This window comes from Hippoglossus stenolepis, chromosome 1, assembly GCF_022539355.2.
Source record: "Hippoglossus stenolepis isolate QCI-W04-F060 chromosome 1, HSTE1.2, whole genome shotgun sequence".
NCBI classification, from domain to species: domain Eukaryota; kingdom Metazoa; phylum Chordata; class Actinopteri; order Pleuronectiformes; family Pleuronectidae; genus Hippoglossus; species Hippoglossus stenolepis.
Window position 1 is genome coordinate 4,225,263 of NC_061483.1, and position 23,805 is coordinate 4,249,067.

General features: G+C 43.3%; 1 protein-coding gene across 1 annotated transcript in view; it reads left to right on the plus strand.

Annotated features, from left to right (window-relative positions):
- Positions 1 to 21,233, plus strand: part of LOC118114081 (protein kinase C-binding protein NELL1) — a 206,494-nt gene extending 185,261 nt beyond the window's left edge. Inside the window, exons 16-20 of the mRNA XM_035164316.2 lie at positions 7,421 to 7,561; positions 15,904 to 16,097; positions 18,937 to 19,113; positions 19,404 to 19,628; positions 21,089 to 21,233. Of these exons, the coding sequence (XP_035020207.1) occupies positions 7,421 to 7,561; positions 15,904 to 16,097; positions 18,937 to 19,113; positions 19,404 to 19,628; positions 21,089 to 21,139 (788 nt within the window). The 3' untranslated portion in view covers positions 21,140 to 21,233. The remainder of the gene's footprint in view (positions 1 to 7,420; positions 7,562 to 15,903; positions 16,098 to 18,936; positions 19,114 to 19,403; positions 19,629 to 21,088) is intronic.
- The last annotated feature ends 2,572 nt before the right edge of the window (positions 21,234 to 23,805 follow it).

Consider the following 23,805-nt stretch of genomic DNA (forward strand, 5'->3'; position numbering starts at 1 on the left):
GGAGGAGGTGAAGAAAGCAGCAGCTCATCTCCTCATAGGAACCAAAATATGGAGGAACACCTCGTCCCACTAACGAGGCTCCTCCCCCCTGTGTTCCTCTGGCTGCTGCCTCAGGGTGTTACAGATGTGATACAGTGTGAGATCACCTGTCTGAATCCATGTCAACATCTGAGGATCTCATTCACAGGAAACTACAGAAGATTGGTAATCATGAAAGATATTTAAGAACGAGTGCTCCTCTACCTTTTGGGATTATCTCTGAATAAAGCTGAGTAATATATTCAATAGAACAAACATTACAAACACCCTCAAGAGTTGCCATAGTTTTTTATTTGACTCCAGTCATGCAACATCTAGAGCTGCCCTACATTTTGAAATTAATACCCTCGTAATAGAAACCATGTACAGTGTGTTATGATAATGTTATGGAGGTGAAACAGTGTCGACATGCTGGAGATTCTCTTCAAGACTCGAGGGCCCCGTGTTTTAAATTAAGTTGTGTTTCCTGTCTCTACCTGAGCGGATCTGTCTCCCTCGCTGTCTGTCTCTCGTGTAAATGTGTCTCTGTCTCCTGTCTTCACTTCCATCCGCCTCCCTGCGGCTCTGCCCTCCAATATCAACACATCACTCCCTCTCCGCAGCTCAGTGGGAGGTTAACAGCATCTAACAGCATCTAAAATAAAAAGAAACACAGCTGATCCACTCGTCTTCTCTCACGTCGATCCAGTCTTTCTCTGGTGGGTTCATGTGATTTGATTTCTGAAAAGGATTTAGTCCGATAGACGATTCTTTTCCACAATAGCCGATGTATAGTAATGTAGGTGTGTATGAGTGTCGTCTGAAGCTCGTCACTATTTGTGTCTACAGTTGTGTAACTGTTGTGTTGTGCAAGACCTGCTCAACCGATTTTGGTCGAGAAAACACTGATTCAATTTTGGAGCAAATTCAATTAAGGTTGCGGATCCAGGTTTTTCTTCCCACTGTCTTTGAACATTGCAAAAAGGTGTTTTTCGACATGTTTGTTGATTTCTCAGAGAATAATTCACGGATCTTGTTGTAAAAAATCAGGCATGTTTATGTCACTGATATATGAACGTGTGTAGTTTGATCCAAATAAACATCTCGTGATTTTAAATGTAGTTGCATAAAGGGGACGTTGGTGGAAGTCTGCATTCGACTGTGTCATTTTAAATCATGAAAACACCAAATCTCCCAATTTTAAAGAAACTTTATCTTTCGTGGCCCATACCCCCCCGCCTTCCACCACGTTGCGAGAAAATCAGTTCTGTACTTTTTGCGTAATCCTGCGAAGAGACAGACAAATGAAAATGAACAATGTCCAAATCAAACCTGACAAGAAGTAAAATGAAAGTGAGAGCTGGTGTCTGATTTCTCCTCATTAGTGCTCGGCTGTGCTCTGTGGTCACTGTATCGCCTCCTTTAGTCGACGCCGCCTGTTCAATTTTTTTACGCTTCACACACTGTCAGCAACAAACAAACCCCCGGTCACTGCTCCCGTCCGATGACGCATTACTGTAAACGCACCGTGAGACGAGATAAGTGTAATTAAAGCTCAGCGGACCAGAGGATTCTCCGGAGAGCTTAGAGAGGAATATTCCAACTGCGTGTGGATTAATCCTCGTTTTTTCCTTACTAAGCTAAAAAAAAGTCGCAGATCTTTCAGAAGTCCGAGCCCGTCGCAGAGTCTCCACGTGTCCCGATGGTGAAGAATCCTCGGGAAGTGAAGCCGGAGCAGAAGCTGTACTTTTTTTCCGCTTTGCACCGTAATGGAGGGAGACAGAGAGAATTGTGAAAATGATGTCTGGCTGCTTTCCTTCCTGTGGCTGTAACAAAGATTGATGGAGTGTATGTGAGTGTACGTGTGTGTGTGTGTGTGTGTGTGTGTGTGTGTGTGTGTGTGTGTGTGTGTGTGTGTGTGTGTGTGTGTGTGAGTGTGTGTGCTCATATTGTACCTCATACCGCAGGAAGGTCACCTATCCACTTCACTGCCACAGACGGAGAGGATGAATGGCTGTTCACACACACAAACACACACACACACACACACACACACACACACACCAGTTAACAAACGGCTTTATACGACCATTGAGCAACAGGAATTATTGACTGTGTGTGTGTGAATGAAATGAGCTTTTATTGCGTCTAAATAAAAAGGTCTCACTAGGTGGGTGAGCGATGGTGTTTTAAATAACATGAGCTCTCCACTAACAGCAGCGTCCCGGTGGGTTCAGGTATTTCTGTGCAGCTGTGAATTATCGCAGGTCTCACGTCGACTAATTGCCGTTTAATTTGAACTGAACATTCTTGCTTCGGACGAGGAGACGCTTAATTGTTGTAGTCGTGACCTCAAGTGTCACCGCCAGGTTTGATGGATATATTCCAACCCTAATGACTTCTGTAAGAGTTTTACAGCACGTACATGCTCCCCAGTGGATGAACCGTTTCCAGTTTGGATAATGAATGAACCAATTAAGACGAGTTTAGACTTTATTCATCCTGTGAGGAAAAAAAGACCATGTTACAACAGCATAAGAGACAAAAGGAGAAAAAGAATTGACCTAAAAACTAAACTTCTAGCCGAGGTGAGCTGGTGACGTAGCTGTAGGACACTTTCACACCAACCTTTGGTCCGGACATATTAAAGTAACAGGTGTGAAAAGGGCCTCGGACCATGTTTCACACTAATTTAGTTCCACTAGACGAGGTGGTCTCAGTCTGGATCAAACTGAACTATGGTTCACTTTATTCTTTTGGGACAGTTGGGACTTTCAAACCCTTCACAGGAAGTTAAGATGACATTCAACCAGAAGCTGTACTGGTTTCCGAGATGAAATGACGATGATTTGGCGCATTGGAACCAGTGTGGAGTACTGCGCCTGAAGCTGATGATGCTGGTAGTAATACTGTAACGTTTGTACTCTCCTGTGTACAAAAACTCACAGCTTGTACTCCTGGAGTTGGCAAGAACAACTGCTTGATCTCCCCAGGAATTATCACAGGTAAACGGCTTAACTCTACGCCCACAAGAACATAATGGTAGTGACAGTGGGAATGAAATACCACAGATTAAAGCCCAACTGACATCTCGCCAACGTCAGACACGCGTCATCTGCAAGGACGACAACATTAACTTAGTTCGGATCTTGCTCCTGTTTTCTTGGAATTGAAAAGTCCAAGAAAAACGAGCAGGACAGTGTCTAAATCTGTAGAAATCAGACTTTAAGACTCTTATAATGCACAAAGAAGAATTAACTGTTATGCACAGAGAACATCAGAATAACGATGCATCTGTAGGCGCAGTTTTATTGTTCCCTTTCGTGTTTCGCTCATTCCAACACCTTTATAAAAGCTCTGTGCCACATAAAGTTGCTAATATGGAAGCTAATGAGTTCACTGATGAAAAACAAAACTGTGTGTGTGTGTGTGTGTGTGTGTGTGTGTGTGTGTGTGTGTGTGTGTGTGTGTGTGTGTGTGTGTGTGTGGGCGCCAAATGGAACAATGAGGTACAGACAAGGTCGCTGAGCTTCAATGAGCGTTGAATGAAAGAAGGATGATGAAATAGAGGTGGAATACAGGTGGAAAGGTTTTTCTACTTTTAAACAAATTGTCTCCGCTGTAATACTGATGTAAAAAAGCTGCAGCGATCGTCTCAATGATGCAGTTCAGTCACACTCAGCTCCACCTAGGACTCGTAGCTGTTGGGGGACAAACGGTAAAAGGACAAGTTAAGATAAACTTCAGTGAAGCTGTTCGTTATCGTCCCTGCCGATGTCCCTTCAGTCCTCGGCTAAACTTCCTGCTGGTTTCGGGGACATTACGGCTTCAAATGTCACGCCAGCATTAAGGTTTCATAAAGAGCTCATTTAAGTTGAATGGAAATCGCTGTGGTGGCTGAATTCTTTACAAAATAAAAAAGGGGGGGAAATTAAGTGGTGCTTTGCTGTAGAGTTCAACATTAAGGCACCGGAATCAGGCCGTTTATCAGCCGCAGTCTTTAAGAAGGAGAGAGAGTGAAACTTTAGAGTGTGTGCGGTGGAAGATGCTTTCATATTAACTGGTCAGTCACAGCATCACTTTGCAATGGATCTAACCAGGCACCGGAATCACGCCGTTTGTCAGCCGCAGTCTTTAAGAAGGAGAGAGACTGGAGGATGCTTTCACATGAACTTTGCTGCACAGTCCAAGTTTGAAACTTTGCTCCACTATAAATGAGGAACAGTAGAGAAGTCACAGCATCATCAAGTTCCCTGTACGACATATTTTGCAAAGACGTTACAAAATGTCCTGATCAAATGTCAACTACACACTTCTGTTACTGTGTTAGAAGTTCGGTGATCGTATCCTGCACGCTGGTGACGCTCGTCCACAGACAGACAGACAGACAGACAGACAGACAGACAGACAGACAGACAGACAGACAGACGCCTTCCACACTTGGTCAGATCCACAAGGTGATAAACATTAGCAGCCCCGCATGTCACGGCTGGTGATCGCCCTCACGCTCGCCCTTCAAGCGGAAAGTAGGGGCTTTAATTTCATAGTCAGCAGTCAAACACAGAGAGACAGGAAACAGGAAACAGGCAGAGAACCACGTGGTGTTGATCTTATTTTCACAGGCAAAAGAATCTGAGAAAATGAGAATAAAACTCCAAAAATACCTTATAGTTCTGAAGAAGGCAGCGCTGTGGCCTGTTGTTTTACGTGTCGCATGTTTAAAACAATCCTTTTCAACTTATATTCATATGTTTGTGTTTGCTGAAGCATCACAGAGGTTCAGAACATTTTAAACATTGAAGTACAATGGACATCGACGAACGAAACGTTTCTTCTTCCTGATTAAATCAAAGCGCCGTGATCCTAATTTTCACTAAACATTGCACATTACTTGCAGCTGTGAAAGCTGATAAACGAATCCTTGCAGCCGCAGCGAGACGAGCGGCAGACGGACGACGTGCTGTAGGTTCGTTACCGCGGCCGCACGCTCGATCAGGTGATGAGTGGTCGCACGGTGCCGTGCATCAGAGCCGCTGGCGGTTACAGTAACTGATAACTGCTGCGTCCTGTCGCCGGGCGAAATGAAGACTCTGAGCTGTGTCCCGCTGTTTTCAGAGCTTTGCATGAACTGTTAAATGAATCCATTAGAACATATAGTCGTCGTTTTCAATTTCTGCTCATTGCTCCTCATAATTCCATTCACTGTCTATATAAGAAGAGCCACAAAGTGAATTCCATATACTGTTTGAATTGATCAGATACGAGTCTCATTTATTTCTCTTTGCAGTTTCCAAAGGGACCAAGAGCCGTCTGTTATTTAATTGTTATACTTTAATATTATAATGTGTCTGGGTTTGTGCCTCAGTACTTGATGAAGTACGACATGAAGGACAAAGTACAAAAACATTCTCAAAATCTCATCTATTAGTTTTTTTAAGAGACACAATGATTCCTCACTGGGACCAAACTGGTTTGGTCGTGTGTTGTGAATGGGATCGGCAGTGTCAGTGGTTGGGATCACGTCCTTGTCACTGGTGCAGGATGAAAACATTCATGTATCGAAATTGTTCTTACTTTTTACAGCCAAACAAAACCAAATCACTTTTAAACCCAATCTCACTTTGTGTGATCAGTCACATCGCTTCATTGAAGCAGTGGAAAATTATTAATCAACAAATAATCTGAGGTCAGGGCTGCACTTTTTCAACATTGGGTGCATTGTCATATTATTTATTTGTTTAGCACTTTTCTTAACTAAAGCACAAAGTTTTTCACAAAAGGTTAAAACACCAATAATGTTATGTAATAAATTATCAAATTCACACGTGACAATGACACGTAGGTATTTGCACAGCTCTGCTTCCTCTGCAGAGAAATGTTCCATCTTTCCACCCCCGGCTTTCAAAGGGAAGATGACACTCAGATTGGTTTATCACCTGCTGCACCCATCACACGGCCGTGATCCCTTTAGGAGACTGTAATACAACACTTTCCTACCATGCATCTGCCACTGCAACCTTTTCTTTCTCCCTCCGTTCAACCAGCAGAAGTGGATTTGGCCCCGCCCCCGCGTGCACTCGCTCCATGCACTATAGATGATGCACTGAGATGGTTAAAAGAACGAGCCCTTGGCCTTGTGCACCCACACAGCAGTGCTCTTTTGTTGAAGGGGTTAGCGGCTCTCAGCCACCAGTCACCTTTAATCTGTAGAGACTGACGGAGGACGGCCCTCCCAGCAGCTTATTACCCACAGTGCACCAGTCCGACGGCACGGCCACAACACACACTGCTAAACGGCTCGACCCGAGTCGCCCTCTTATCTGGACACAGATAAATGTGTGTGTGTGTGTGTGTCTGTGTGTGTGTGTGTCAGTGTGTGTGTGTGTGTGCTCGTAACAGGTCAGGTCAGGTTTTGCCTGAGCTGGAGCAGCACACACACGTGTGTAAGATCAGAAGCCCGGTTTGTGTTGTTGTTGTTGCTTTGATGGCAAAATGGAATTGCTCTCACAGCATCTGCTCTATAAATAGAAATATTTTATACGGTGGAGAACTGCAGTGAGTTTAAAGCTTTAATTTCCGCCCGTGGAAACCCACTAATGGAACATAAAGTAGAAAACGCCTGCTGATCAAGCTGTAAACGGCTGCTGCACTTTCTCCTGATTATTTGCTTCGAGATGTGAGATCTCTTCTCCCTCGGCAGCACAGACGTGCACACGTGTCGGTTAATTAGCAGGGCCGCACCTCCTCCCCCTGTTTGCTGCAGTTTGCATGTGGTGCACAGGTGACTGGAGGTAAGACTGAAGGTCACGCTTCAACCTTCAGAGGAGGAGGAGGAGGACGTGTGTGTTGTGTCTGTGTGTGTGTTGTGTGTGTGTTGTGTGTGTTGTGTGTGGTTCAGGTCTCGCACCCAGGTGTGAGGGAGCTGCAGATGAGAGAGAGAGAGAGAGATGCAGAGCTCGCACCATACATAATGGATGAGAGAGATTGGAGCGAGCAAAGACCCAGCACCTCTGGGCCCGTGCACGTGTGCGTGTGCATGTGCACCACACGCCTGAGACAAAGCGAGCTTAGCAAAAAAAAAACTGGTAGAATGAGCGCGAGTCAGAAACGGGGACGTGCACACGGGAAACGACTGCGCTGCCAAATGGTGTGATTTATAAAAACGCTTTGATCCCCCCCCGCTGTGGCCGACGTGCTCGCCGACCCCCCCTCTGCTGTTGTGGCGGCGGGTTTGCTCCGATTGGCTCGGCGTCCGCCGCGGCGACTAGCTCAGATCAAAGGAGGAAAGAAAAATACCGAATCACACAACCGAGCTGAAAGTTTCAGGTTGATTTTCCGTTCCTAGGAAAAGAGAAAATGAATAATGCCGACTGATACTGATGCTGCTGTTTTGTGTACTCAGATATCGATGAGTGTGCAGAGCGCCTGATTGAGTGCCACAACCACTCCCGCTGTGTCAACCTGCCCGGCTGGTACCACTGTGAATGCAGAAGTGGTTTCCATGACAATGGCTCCTACCTGCTTGATGGAAGCTCCTGCATTGGTGAGCATACACCGAACTGAACACATCCTTCACGCTGCCTCAAGCCTCCGAGCTGCTCTGCACTCGTCTCCTCCTCCCTCTCTTTCTCCCTCTCCGTCCAATTACTCAGGAATTGAGAAAGCTGTCATTCCCTCACTCCTTCTTCACTTCTCTTTTCAGGGTCTCCTCTGTGATCACTCCATCACCTCCATTTTCCTCGTTTATACTGTTAGAGAGTCTAGTATGTGGACTGCGATGAGTGCATGCGTGTGTGTCTTCTCCGTAACACACAAAAACAGACGCACAGTGAAGGAGATGAACAGAGACACAACCGGCTTGTGTGTTTCTTATGTCAGAAGTGTTGATGATGTATAGAACAGGAGTTTACAGTTAAAGGCCTGAGAGTAAAATCAAGTATTAACTTATCGCTGCTCCCGTTTGAATGGATAAGAAAGAGAGACTTAGAATAAAAATACACTGGATTCAGGCTCTAGTATCTGGTTCTGGTGACATGATGTAGAACCGGAGTTTCTACATTAACGAGCAGCTGAATCAATCATGTTTTTATGTAATTACAGCATCAAATAACCAATTAAAAACTAACTGCCCATCAGGTGCACTTCAACACTTTTATATATCGTGGAAAAGTTCTTTCTTATGTTCTTTCATATATTCTAGATTCATTACACGTGAAGTAAAATTGTTCAAGCCTTTATTTGTTTTAAATTGCAAAAATCCACCACCAAAATATCAAAAATCTGAAAAAGGTTTTTACAATACAGAAATGTCCAACTTAAAAAACTCTTAAAACAATTTGGTTTACGTTTAATGAGATTTATTAAATGTTCACTTTTTAAATAACTGCTGATGAACATTTTTAGATGCACCTGTGGACTGCATATATCATTTCCAACAGATATTAAATTTCCATAATTTTTTACCTATTGGGGGCAATTTCTTTTATGTGCTACTGCGTGAATCTGTTAATGTGCTATTACACATTAACAGATTCACGCAACCCAAGTTTTAAACAGACCATGTTTTCCACTGCTCTGATTTTTCTTCTTCTTCTGAAAGAAAGAAAGAAAGAAAGAAAGAAAGAAAGAAAGAAAGAAAGAAAGAAAGAAAGAAAGAAAGAAAGAAAGAAAGAACTCAGTTTCAGCGGCGTTTATTCCGTCGTAGCTGCAGCGACTGTCACTCCCACAGCCAGACATTTGTTCTGCTGCTGTCAGATAAAAGTTTCAGGAGGCTGTGAAAAGCTGGAATCGACTTCAACCGCGTCTGGCACTTGCCAAATGGACCCGTTTTAAATAGTCTGATGAGCCTTGTTTGATCTGATTTGAGCTCTTTGAAAAGAGCTGCCGTTGTTCCACTTGTCATCCTGACGGCTGCGACCGCTTTGGCTCCTGATTGAATTCACTGAAGTCAGAGACAATGTCCTGATGAAGGTTTCACACATGAAGCTTATATTTATTGAACTTGATTTAAATGAAGAGAGTTAGAAAATGAGGATCCTGTTGTGTCCTGATGCTTTTTCACATCTTTAACTTGGTCAGGAACAGAAAGAGCAAGTAGCCGCTGATTCGGTGATTTCAAAAGACGTTTTTACCAACAATCAACTGTTTAGTTTGTAACATGAAGATATGACCCTTTTCTATATTGTTAATATAACCATGCTGGTGGTTTTAAGAGGCTGTAGTGCAGCGGTGCTTTGAGCTAAATGCTGGCGTCAACATGCCAACATTCTTCCAGTAACAAACACATTCTATAAATATAGACCGATGACTCAACAAAAATGAAGCTAAAATATCGTGCACGTCGTTAAAAGCCAGAGTCTGTGATCGTAGATTTTAACCATAGTATCAAGATACTGCCGATACACACGCTGGACCAATCATGAGTCAGCCTCACCCACCAATCAGGATGTTTTTTATAGCATCAATTGAAATCAAACTCGGCACTTCAACAAACATCCGTGTGATAAGAACCAAAATGACAGAAACCAATATTATTTAACGGTTCATAACTTTCTGCCGACATGAGAGCAGGAGCTCAGAATAAATAAATATCCCTCGACCGATCAATGCTATACTTTGCACTTGTAACGGAGGAGGCAAACAGCCGAGTGAGACGCTTTTGCTTTAGTTTAACCTTTAAATTGAAAAATGCAACATCTGCAGTGTGGTTTGATCCATTTGCTCATTTCAACACGGGAAAGTGGCGTCTTCCTTCACTCCTTCTATGTTTACAGCATCTCTTCTACTTGGGTTTTTTATTTTTTAGGTTTTGTGTCCGTCCCTAGAAACGTCATCAGTACCCCCCCGCTGGCTCTATGTAAAACCTCCAGACGTTTTCCTGACGTGTTCTTACATGAGCTCACCATGTGGGGCTGGCAGTGAAAAACTCCGAAGCCTCTGACTCTGTGGTTTTCTTTCCCACATCCAGCCCCTCTGGATAATTTCAGGAGAATATCCGCAGTTCACTTCATGTCTGAAAGCAGCTTTATAGCAAGAACAGCGAATAGTGGAGTGGGAATGAAAGATCAAAAACGTCTCTCTGCTGGGTGTAAAACCTAAATCTGCGCTCCTGGCTATGAAAAGGTTTGTAGCTCACTGCTGTGTGTTGATGGTGGGAGCTGTCGTCAGCTTTCATTGACAGCAGGTGTAATTGACGACAATCGTCTCCAGAGTCACTTCCCCTGCAGCCTGATCCACTTCTCTGCTGTGGTCAGCCATTTCTTTCTTTTAAATTCATAGTTTGTCCACCACCGAGGGAAACACATTAGATTCCTGTGTGTTCCTGTGCGATGTTAAAGTCGCATGTTTCATTGCACTTTGACACATTTGGCTTTGGGTGATAGAACCAGCTTGTGTAAGTGTAAAAGCCTTTTTAACAATGTCTCTGCGTTCATTCATCATTCCCATGTGTTAATTGACAATGTGCATACAACACATGGATGGATTTCATTATATTAATGTTTAATCTATTCCCATTTATTCCAAATATCACTTTTACAGTGTGTATCATAGTGTGTGTCCGTGTGTGTGTGTGTGTGTTGTTGTGTAGTTCAGCTCTTGAACCAGACAAGTGCATGTAGCGGTGACAGTGTGTCAGCCACCTTCCCTCCTCCCTCCATGCAGCATTAGGCTGGAAGCCAACATGGGAAATAAGTACGAATGACAGTTTAACAGGAGTTTTTCTTCCCGGGCCTCCACGATATCTGTCACCAGTCAAATGAAATTCGGAAAAGCTGCATTTTATTGTAAAACTCCAGGCACAGAGTTGCCTTTTAAACCCACAGCTGCACGTTGGTCGAGCAGAGAGAACGAGGGATGAGCATTAGTGAGACAGGAGCGGATGAAGGTCTGTGTATATGTACTGTAAACCAGTAATTGTGTGTATAATTGCATCTGTCACAGAAAGAGGTTTGGTGCTCGGGTCAGGTTCTGAAATTACTTGGCTGCAGCAAAAAGCCTGGAAACCACAAATACATTTTATTGAAGCTTGATGCATTATTGTGTGTTTTGTTCTCATCCCTTGTGTGTGCGTGTGTGTGCGTGCGTGTGTGTGCGTGTGTGCGTGTGTGAGCCATTTAAACCACTTCACTTTCAAATATAAAATATAATGTAAGATGAGATGTGATCCTCAATACAAGATACTAAGAATACAAATGTGAGTATAGAAATACTATGTTCAATAATGTAGAAATAATACTATCTGAGCAATAGCACGGTTGTGTAATTGTTCACTTTGTACATTCTTTGTAATATACAGTGTACAAATTGGATACTCTGGCTTGGCTAAATACTTTTTGCTAAGTATTTGTTACTGAGAAATGTGTATTTATGTGTGTGTGTGTGTGTGTGTGTCTACGTACAAAATAACGACACATTCATGAATTTCCAACAAACTTTTGAAGAGCTGATCTTCAGATTATGAACTGTTGGAGCTTTGGACTGACAATCCAAAGCTTTTATTTATATGTAGTGCATTAACTTTTCTTATTCAGATTAACCAATCATTCGTCATCAGATGGCATGAATGTTAAAGGTCTGTGGTTATAAAGAGCTTTTCTAGTCTCAAATCGCTTCACAGTACACTTTTAAACTCTCAATCATTATGAAATGCCCTTATTACAGTACAGAAAAGTTATTATTGCCGGATTAGGGAGCATACAATGCATGTGCAAGGTGTGCATCCCCCCTCCAATGCTTTTTATTTGTGTTGCAAAGCCCTACTTCACTAGCAAGGACCACACCATCAACCAGATTCAACAGTTTATTGGTGATTTTTGGAAAAAGAGAGGATGAAGGATACTTGAGTCTCAAGCCCCATTTTAAGTAGGAAAGCATTTATAGAAACTCATGTGAACACGGTGCTGTGTTCGAATGTTGTTGTGCGTCAACGCAACACATTCGTTTTCTTACAATACCTTGTGTTACATCATAATATTTGAGGTTACTCTGTTTTCTCATGTTGGATTGTAATATTTCCTGAGCTCCGTGCAGAGTTGCTGCAATGCAATACACGCGACTCTATTCTGTTGGGTTGTGCTCCATTGCAGATTGTTGTGTTGAAGAACCGGAGCAGCTGCAAACATCTGCCTCTTTCCTTTATTGCTGCATGCGCTGCGTCTGAAAACATGTTTATTATGCCTTTTGCTTTAGGCCGAGGCAGGTGGCTTTAATAAACAGATTGTGCATAAAGATGAGGATAATACACCATAAACTCCCACTGTCTCCCTGCACGACACAGTGAGTGCATCATTCTCCCTCTCTCCCCGAGATGTACATGACCTTTCCATATGTGCTGCCTGCAGACAAACCAAGGAAACATCATTTAAATTCTCAAATACTGAGCCCTCTGCCGCCTTCTAATTACCAACATCTGTCAGAGGGATTTATTTGTTTGGTTCCGTCTGTGTGTATGTTTCTGTGCACACAAAAGAAACGCGTTGTCGTGTACATGCACTGCAGGATTAGTGCTTTCATATTTGTACCAGCGCGTGTAGGTGTGAGGGGAAAGTTTTTTCATATGGTTGCTGGGTTCTCTTGGGGCTTTTTGTGTTTGGTTGTAAGACGTTCGTTCACAGCCGACGTGTAAAGAGTTCGCTTCATCTGCGAGCAGCAGCAGCAGCAGCAGCAGCTCGTGGCTGCGGTGAATGTAGCATGAAGAGCATTAATCCCTCACCAGCGGAGGAACAGTGTGTCTGACTGGATGATGGGGATTTCATTTAGTGTATGCAAATAGCATTTCGCAGGCACAATAAATTCTTGGCCGAGCTGTTTACCTCTCGCTGAATCCTGCAAACTTGATACTGCAACCAATTAGAGTGTGTGTCACAGGGTATTGTTGTGCCTGCTGCGGCTGAGGCGCCGACCACAAACTCATCTCCTCTCAGAGCAGGACGGGTCGGCCTCGTGCCGCTCGTCCGTCTCCGCTGGAGGAAACACACGTTTATGTTTGACGGTGTTCAAAGGGTGACCTGGATCAGAGGCTGTAAACGTTTTGTTGTGAAGGAACCAAATTGGTAGAGGGATGGAAATTGGTATTTTAAAGAGTAAAAACTGGAAAAAAGATGCATTTACATTTACATTAATTCAAGATCTACGTATACCTTTTTTTGTTTTTTTACTTTTTATCTATTGTTGACGTTTATGGTTAAATTGTGAAAATATCGAGCAACATTCCGTCGTCATAAGATTTTGATAACGGTACCTGTGGCTCAGGATGAAGAGCGGGTCGTCCACTAGCCTGAAGGTTGGCGGTTTGATCCCCGTTTCACTCATTCTGCATGTTAAAGTGCCCTTGGGCAAGATACTGAACGCCCGAAATCGCAAATGTAAATGGGTGATTGGCAAAACTGTACTGGAAAGTGTTTTGAATGGTCACCAGCTAATATATCTGTATCGGAAAATTGTTACTGCCTTCTATCAGTATCGGCACGTATTCATATTCTACTTCAAATCAGTAGAATAAACTTACATTTGATAATGAATGTTCATGCTCCCACTCAGATGTGGAGATGAAGCTTCTCAGAGCCGTCGGCAGCCTCCATAGTTTCTCCATCTCAGCCGTGTAAAGTAGATTTGTCGACCAAGTTGCTCTCAGCGTGAGAGCACAGTCGGAGTTAAACAAACAAAAACATGAATTCCATTTTATTTATTTGTATGATTTAGTTTTGGGGGTTTTCTTCTTCTCCGTGGCGTTGTTGGCCCAGCACGCTGCTCGTGTGGCGTGGGAGTGATCGATGTCTGCAGGCAGGAGAGCAGAGCTGCTGTCAAAAAAAAAGGGACTTTGGTCTTTTTTCTCCCTGTGAACAGTTCACATTTTAGTGCGGATGAAAAGAGTTAAATGTCAGGAGTTGATGAACAGGCAGAGACGGAACCGTTTCCACCTGGTTTCCTGAGCTGCACTGATAGAGACGAGCGCAGAGAAAGCCGCTGACTGAGCAGATGCCTCCTTCCTCTGATTCTTGTGTTTGATTGATGGGACTGAAGCTGCGACGCCAGTTTTCATTTCCTTTTGTTTAGGTTATGGACCGACAGATATGTGTATATATATCTTAAAATATGTTTTGTGGACTGAGAGAGAGACAATTCAATAATATTATTCACTGTCAAAACCTGAAATATGCTGATGTGTGCAGTGTATCTCGGGGTGCAGTGTTTATTTTGCACTACACAACAATAAAGAGGGAAAACTACACATATTAAATTGAAGAGACGTCCGCTGACACTCAACTGAACTGACCACGACAACCTGAAACTTCTACTTATTCATGCATTATTCTATTCGTGCACATTATTTTGTGCAGATATAATATTACACTTGAATTAGACCTGAATTAAACAGTAGAAAAGGTGATGCACACAGTGGGAGGATGTTGTTTTAACCACTGAACCGACAATGAATGTGTTTTTTTTCCTCTTAACACCAGTGAAGAGCCATTTAAACCACTTCACTTTCAAATATAAAATATAATGTAAGATGGGATGTGATCCTCAATTCAAGATACTAAGAATACAAATGTGAGTATAGAAATACTATGTTCAATAATGTAGAAATAATACTATCTGAGCAATAGCACGGTTGTGTATTTGTTCACTTTGTAATATACTGTGAACAAATTGGATACTCTGGCTTGGCTAAATACTTTTTGCTAAGTATTTCTTACTGAGAAATGTGTATTTATATTGCCAGTATATACAGAACTAAATAACGTTTTGATTTCAACATTCAATCTATAGTCGTTATCGATCGGTTGCTTTTCATGTTGCGTATTGGTCCAGAGTTGTAGCTTTAACTTTAACTGAGAGACGATATTCACGTGGACTCATGTTCATATTCAACGCAGTTATATTTCCCATGACAAACGTAATAAACAGTCGTATGCAAACACTGCGGCTCACACTCTTTGTCAGGCACACAACTCTGCTGCGTCTCCACATGCGACTTGAGTGACCACTCCTCCGCTCTATATGCAAATAAACATGTTTGCAAAGACCAAAATTAGTTTGTTAGCCAGTCAGACTGTGACAGAGAGTGTGTGTGTGTGTGTGTGTGTGTGTGTGTGTGTGTGTGTGTGTGTGTGTGTGTGTGTGTGTGTGTGTGTGTGTGTGTGTGTGTGTGTGTGTTGTGTGTGTGTAGGAGAGAGAGAGAGAGGGAACAAGGAGGGGCTGAGCGAATCAATTCTCTGTGCACACAGCTCTACAATCAAATAAGATGTCAATCATTGAAAACTGTAAACATTACACAAATAGCTTGTGTTGCAGTAAATGCTGATGTTGTGGTGAGTTGTCACAATGAAACTGAAGCAGGTCAGAGGACGTCAGTTGTGTAGGTGGTTTTTCAGAGCTGAGAGAATGTGTCCAATCAAAATACATGTTTATTAATATCACAGAATAAAGTTTTATCCCAACTAGTTCGTATAAATGATAAATATTTATATAATAGAAATATATGAATATTCTGCTGAGGGCTATTTCTGTCTCACATGTGAAAATTCAGCTCAATTATTGTGGAAAATGGAGAAAATAATAATTTAAATTGGGACCAAAAGTGTTGAGCTTCAATCCTCGGGCCTGTGTCGTGTATTTTGTCACATTAACAAAGTAATTTAAGAGGCAAACATATTTTGCATTTTCCAAACTAATGAAGTTGTTGTGCTTCTAAGAGATAGAAGCACAACGTATAAAACAAACATATAAAATATAAAACAAATGAGAAGAATGTAAACTAAGTGTTTGCTTGTTTGCTGTTGTGTTGACCCTCCTGCTTCCAGACTGACAGGACTGGGGAACACCCAGTTTCCCTCCTTATACAAAGGACTAATCAGCAGTAACTTGCTCTTTGTCTCCCAGACGTTGACGAGTGCAGTTTGCAGACACACACCTGCTGGAACGACAGCGTGTGCGTGAACCTCCCGGGAGGATACGACTGCGTGTGCACGTCCGGGCCGGGCTGCAGCGGCGACTGTCCACAGGAGGAAGGAATCAGACGCAACGGAGAAGACTGGAAACCGAGCTTCGACCGCTGTGCCATCTGCTCCTGCAAGGTACAGAGGAGGGAACATGTAATATACAGTGTACATCACATGTCCTGTAGCTCAGCTGCTTATGTAGAGTAGAGAAATACGCATGTCGAGTATCATAGATTGTTTAAAAAGATGGACGACATGTCAACAGCACAAGATGGCAGCGTTTTGATCGAGGATATTTTGGAGATGTGTCGTCCGTCTTTATTTACAGTCTCTGATGTGTATATGAAAAAGAAAATGTGCGACAAAGATGTTTTAATTCACGTAATTCAACTTTCAAGTCGTACAAATGTCCTGTTTTTCTGCAACAGAGAAAAATGCAAACTTTAAATTGTCCACTTCCGCGTCTCCAAGCCGCCTGACACTCAATCACGTCCTATAATAAGAACAAGTAGGAGGGACGGAAATCTGAAATTCACATCAGTTCACATAATTTTTTCCTGTATGGAATATGAAATGCATTTTATATTCTAGAAAACCCATTAGCAGTGAGGAGCCAGGTTAACTTTACAGCTTTCAATATACTGACTGTTATGACACACACACACACACACACACACACACGTAATTGACTGTCGGGGGGTGGATGTTGCTGACATCACTATGAATAGTTTTTCAACCAAACACAAAAATATCAGCCGTTCCCCAGATAAATAAACAAGCGTCGCACGCCAGCGTCGACTCGAGAGGAACACACACCTCAGTGCTCCCATCTGTTTGTTATCAGCCCGTTTTACAGTCCGGCGAACGTCTGTGGCAGTTTACCAACTCGTGTCTGTGCTCAGGACGAGGCTGTGAGTTGTGTCTGTGATGTTGATCGGATCTGTCTGTTCGAAAGGCGAGAAAACAGACACACAGGGTTATATTGAATGGAATGAGTTTAACACAGTAAATACAATTAACATGAGTTATGACATTTTACTTCGACGCTTAAAAAATGTCCAAATTACTTCAACCTTTACATTTCTCAGTCGTAACGTCGGGAGACTGTGTAAATTGTTGCCAACATGCTGGTTTGGTGATGAACGACCTTTACAGATGAGCACGGCACCTTTTACATGACACAGACACACATCTTAAGGAATTCTACAGACGAGGCTGGAAACTTTAAATCAATCCTTATTCAGGTTAAATAGACTGAAAAAAGCAAATTGTGTACCAGCTTTAAATTTGTAACACACAACTTAAAGTTACAAAGTTAGAGGAACATAAATGATAACTTTAATTGGAGAAAACTTGATTACTTCTGCCAAGGAGGATGCTTGGTGGAAAGATGCATTATGGGTCAGGAAAGAAGGAATTGAATTTTGGTGCGGCTCAAGGAATTTGTTTTGGGATTATTCATGGATCTATAGGTTTGTGAAATTTGGTGCAGATCTAGTGACTTTAAATTTAGTTTCATAAAGGAACTGTTCATATTGTTGTTCATACGTATTTTTAAAGCTGATTAACAGTTTTCTTTTGTCATGTGTAGATAAGATTTTACCTTTTTTTTACAAAAGTGTCTCCACACGTAAAACAAAAGTCTCTGAAACAAACTACTTTGAGGAAAAAAAAACATCTTTTCCAGAACACCTCCTCCAAATTCGGTGGGCTGAAAACAAATCACATTGAATAATAATAATTATATTACTAATAATGAAAACACAGAGTCGTCAGATTCATCATGGCAGAGTCGTCGTCAAAGTTGCCGTAAAAAAACGCTGTAATGATGTCGTTTTAGAAAACACAACAGTGCGGCATTGGCATCCAGAGCTGTTCTTACTTCTGCCATTAAAGTGAACAGTCTGTCGTCGTATATCTCCTGCCAACGCGCGGCAATTGGCAGTAATTTCCCAGCGAGTCCAGGGCCGGAGCTGTAAAGACCAAGGCCGTGGATATTGGCGCCCTGGGACTCCGCGGTTACTGTAGCAGGACAATATGCATCGATAAAAAAATTGGCTCTGAATTGCCCTTTTAATGGTATGCAGAATGATTTTATGGCCCCCATACATTTTCTAACAGCCATTTTATGTAACATTTTTACATCTCCATTACACCGCGGTCCCCAGGCCAGACAGTGCTGCCTGTGCTGAGTAATATGGCCCATAAAGTTTTTCTCCGGGTACAGACGATGAGAGAGCCAGGGACACGGTGACGGGAGAAAACTCACCGAGACCTCAGACTCCGGTCGCAGTTTGACTTTGAAATTCCGGCAGCACGGATTCCAAACGTCTCGATAACACGTTTCCTTGCTTCATTCTGCAGCTCCAAAAATCTGCGGTTGGAAAACGGAGGTTTGGAGAGTAGAGAGTTGTTTACTGGCCCTCGAGGAAGCTGCCGGAACATGCAGAGATGTGAACAGCTTAGGTTCGAGAGGTTTGAGATGTTCACCGTGGTCACATCTCAGATCTTTAAAATCCTGATGTTGTGCTTTTTTGTTTATTAGATTCTTTTTAAATATTGTATTCAGCGTTTTGTCCAGAATTGACAAATTGCCGGACATCAGGAACAATTTTATTTATTTAGCGCATTTTCTTCTCAACTTTTCATAACCAAATTAGAAACCACAGGTTAATAAGGCCAGTGTAATGTACAATTCTTACTCTGAGCATAAAGTAGCAAACATACAGAGAAACCAGGTCGGCTAGTTTGATCTATATTTCATTTCTTGAGGTGTATTTGGATGAGGAACAGAATATTTAATATTTCCTCTCATGCAGTCAGTTTAGCCTGTTGACCTTTACGGTGTGTTCAAGTGCACGTTTTAACATCGGACATGACAGTTACACTAATGGGAAGGATTCGCTGCTGTAGGAGTTTTAAGTTTGGGACTTTTTAACTCTGCTCCCTGACCGCCGCGGCCTCTGTTGTGCAGGACGGGCAGACGTACTGCAGACGGAGACCCTGCGACTGCGGCGACCCGGATGAGGATCTGTTCTGCTGTCCCAGCTGCGACAACCGGCCCAGCAGTCAGTGTCTGGACCAGAGCGGCCGCTCACTGTACCGCAGCGGAGCGTCCTGGCTGTACGGCTGCCAGCAGTGCCGCTGCATGGTCTGTACACAGAAACACACACGTTCAAACAAAGCAGAAATAAAAGCTGACCTTCATTTGAAATCCCAGAGTGTTGTTATAAGGAGCGGCTGACAGAAAAGAAAACAAACATGCAGCTCGGAGCTCTGCTGCTCGGCTGTGTGTGGAGCGCTCAGATAATTACCACCTCTCTAATTAGAGACGTGGCAACAAATCAGTGTGTGAGCTGGAACTGCAGGGGCCGGATCCGCTGGTTCACACCTCAGGTAACGTTTCCTACAGCTCTCACTCTTTTCTCTGTGCCCGTGCAGGAGGGGGAGGTGGACTGCTGGCCTCTGGTTTGCCCCGCGCTGATGTGCGAGTACACGGCGGTGGCGGAGGGCGAGTGTTGCCCGCGCTGCGTCACAGACCCCTGCCTGGCCGACAACCTGTCATACGACATCCGGCAGACGTGCCCGGACCCTGCAGGCGTCGCCCGCCTCAGCGGGGACACATGGCATATGCCCAACTCACCCTGCACCACCTGCCAGTGCAAGGTAGGCCGACAGCAACAGCAGCCACAGCGGAGGATTGATTCAGTTTTGATTTGAACACTTGTTTGGCTCATTTAGTGCTCGATCAAAAGCATTTAAAACGATTAATAGAGGACATATAAACTATAAATCCGGCCGCCTCCATGTTAGTGGATGGGACGAATCAAAAGTCAAAGATAACGTAGGGTTTCTGTCATTTTAGGTCGTTTTTCTTACGTTTTTCTTACGTATTTCTTAAGTGTTCATGTTTCCGATAAGTTTGGTTTCAATTGGTGTGTAAGAAAAGAGGGACAAACACCGTGATTGACAGCTGAGACTTACTCGTGATTGGTCGAGCGCTTGTATCAGCAGGACCTCGATGCCACGGCCCAGATTCTGGTGCCAAATGACGGCGTTGACACGAGATGGCAGCGTTTACAGTCCACGGTTCATCCCTGCGACTAGCCCGCTGTAGTTTGTGATATAAAACTGTCGCAGTCACAGAACCAGTTCATGTTTATGTCTGTTTTAAATTCCCTCCGTACCCTCAGCATGTTTAATTGTCTGCAATCCGAGCTGTCGGTAATGCAGCGCATTCTTGGAGGTGGTAATGGGAAGCTAATGTGAGCTGGAGGATATGTAGCGTCGTGCTCCTCTGACACACACACACACAAACATCTGACTGTCACGGATGATGTAAGAGACGTTTTCGTTTTTTAAAAAGAACTAAATATGCAGATCAACTTGTCAGGAACCTGTCACCATCACTCAGATCATCTCCACACATTGAGCAGGATATAATCTGTTGCCAGTGGAACTCAGCCCGAAGCCCGATTCAACCAATTCATTCCTATTGAATATGTAAAGCTTCAAAAAACAGGTCACAGATATGTAGTTTCATTTGAAGACAAGGCTCAACATTGTCCTAAAGTCATGAGCAGCTGCAGGTTTTCAGTAAACATCACTCGAACAAGAATCAACAGGGAATTTATGTATTTATTCAGCAGCAGATTAATATTTGGGCCAGTGTGTATTCAGAGCAGCACTTAAACTGAACTGTGCCGACAGTGTTCCTGGTGATGAGGGGACATGTCAATCAAACGTGTCACTTGAACGTTTTTTTTTCCAAAACTGTTTTTGAAGAAGAGGAATCCGGCTTTTGGATCCTTCAACAATCAATCTGATCAGTTCTTTCGAGTGATTTTTCTTTTAAATTTTCAGACTGAGAGAAATCTAGATATCTCTTCATGTGTGAAGAACACGGACGAGGATTGTTTTCGGATCAAATGGGTTTCACAACAACAAGAAGATGTGTGGAACAGTCCCGCTACGGTGGGGGGGACACGGTGTGTTGTGTAATGTGTGTAAACTGACTCCTGTAGTTTAGGCTCTGAAACGTATCGTAACATTCAACATGTTGTCAGACACCAGTGAATCTAACTTCATATCACTTCTCTCCTGTCTTTTCACGCTTCGCTGCTCAGAACGGGAACGTCTGCTGCTCGGTGGATCTCGACTGCCTTCAGAACAACTGAATCTTTCTTCCTCCTGTTCTCCTCCTCCTCCTCCTCCTCCTCCTCCTCCTCTCACTACGGGACTGCCACCCCCCCCACCACCCCCCACCCCCACCCACCCACCCTCCTCCATCTGACGACTCTCCCCCGATTCATAAGACAGACTCACGCACACAACACGTGCATGCCGGTGTGAGCACAGAAGATACAAACACACACTGGACGAACTGGGGCTAGGAGGCTGTGATTCTGTACCCTCAACAAGCTGTGTGCGTGTGTGTGTGTGTGTGTGTGTGTGTGTGTGTGTGTGTGTGTGTGTGTGTGTGTGCAGGGCTCAGGAGAAGACTGAAGCCAGGTTGCTCTCACATCCGTCACTGTGGTGTTCGTGTGTCTGTGTGTTTTATTTTCCATTTCAATACGTGTGTCCAACATGAAAACAAAAACAAGAGAGGAGCAGCTCAGAGTCACGAGGTTTCACCGCTGTCCGTTGTTTGTCTGCAGGATTACGCAAAGTTTTCACGAGTGAACGCATTCAAGTTCGGATCTGAACAAAGGGGCAGATCCAGAATTGTTGTATTACTTTCTTTTTTTATATTTTCACCTACATGAAGTTGTTTCCGAACATTTATTGTTGTGCTAATGAACAATAATGCAATATTAGTGCAAAGGTAAAAGGAAATTACCTTCAGCACTGACGATGTGGGTTTAGTTTCCAACTCTGACACATTTTAGTCATGTTTTTCATATTTTACCGGTAAAAATCATGAACCTGGCATTTGGGTCGTCTGTGGGAAACAGGTGGAAAACACTAATCTAATCCAACTAAATCTTTCCTTCTCAGTGCATCTGTATTATTATTTTTGTCTGAAAAGGTTTTAGAGGAATAAACAGAGCTTAACGTCTCTTTTCGTGCTGTTTAAATACTTCAGAAACTGCATCCTATCACGTCCATCTTCCTGGATGTGTCATAATAACGAAGCTTTTTAAAGGATCTTACAACATAAAGACGACTTTGAGTTCTGCCGAAGAGTCACAGCCGCGCTGCGTCACCTCAAGCGACACCTTGCCTCTGCTGATCTGCTGAAAGAATCCATCTCGTCGTGTTTGAGAAAGGCGCAAGACGAGAATTTACCATTTTCATGGTGATATGAGAGAATGTGGATAATTAAAGCCGTGTCAGGCAGGCCTGGGTTTAAATGCCAGGAGGTCACCAAGTGTCGGATGTGTTTACAGACGCTGCAGCTTATTAAGGCAGGGGAGTCTGATGCGTCTCCTGCTGTGGTTCACATGCTGCTGCCCTGACTCCCTGCCCCGTCCTCTCCTCCGCGCCGCCCACCGCTATCTGCAAGTTCCTCTCGAGAGCGCTCAAGTTTCTCTCAAGTGTGGTTATCACCTTGAGCGTCCGTCACTGTTGCCACAAGGACACAGAGAGAATATCTATCACGGCCTTGAGCACATTCTTTGAAAACTAGTTATGGTGAAATGACCTGATATTAAAAATCTGTTCTGTTTAAACTACAAAAAAAACACTGAACAAACTAGTTTGAAGTAACAAGTTTGAAGTTTCTGTACATTTATAAACAACATTGACTCCAAAGCAGCGGCAGACAATGAACAGACAAAACATCACGTTGACTTTGGTGTTGACGTTGAACTCTAAGTACGATCTTTGTCATGGGCAATCCCACAATGCATTTCTGTCATAACAACATCCATCCGAAGGCAGGAAATGAAGGCAGCAGCATATATAGCAAATAAAATGCTAAACCTTCCCAAGGAAAGTCCAAAGCAAAGAGGATTGCAAAATAAAAGTCCTGCTATACTTCCTATAAGTAATCCTTAGCATTTTACCTCTTAGGAAGACATGTACCCTTAATATGTTGCCCCAGCTACGTATGTACACAGATATAAAAGAAGATACTAACGAGATTTCCACAGTAGTTAAGAAACAAAACAAACATAACGGCGGATGTGGTGATCTGCACATTTCAAAATAAAAGTCTGTGCTTCGATCCTTTTATAACATAAGCGCAACAAAGAACCACGACTACAGATGCGCGTGTATCGAGTTCATTTTCCTGTGATGTGATTTGTTCCAGTAGAGGCCCAGTACTCCTCATCTTCATCTGTAAAATGAGAGCAATACAACAACCGTTTTTTAAAAGTGTGAAGAAAACAGCATTTTTGTTTGGAAACCGGCGTCAGGGAAGACTTTTCGAGGTTAAAAGTAAAACGTCTCCGTCGTTTCCCTTCCTCCTCACCCTCCATTACTAAATGTCGTACTGGTCCGTCTCTCTGAATCCTTCACCAGAAGCGGCACCGACACTTATTGTTGAGCCCTTTCAGCACCGAGCGCCTTGTGGTCATTTCAACAAACGTTTGTGCGACGTGCTGCAGCGAGGTGCGATGATCTCTCTGATTTTCTGTTTGTGTCTCGTCTGAGCGTCTGCACCTTCCTCCATTATCACAACACCACACACACAGACACACACACACACAGAGACACGCACACACCTGACCCACAAAAAAAGTGCTGTAAATGCTTTCTGTACCCATAAACGTTTGACACGGCAATCGAAGGCAGACATTTGTACAAAACGATCACTGAGGTTTTCAGATTTGCTCTGCTGTTTGATTTGATATGAAATACGACGACTGTAAAACACTTTGCAAGTCTGTGTGTAAAT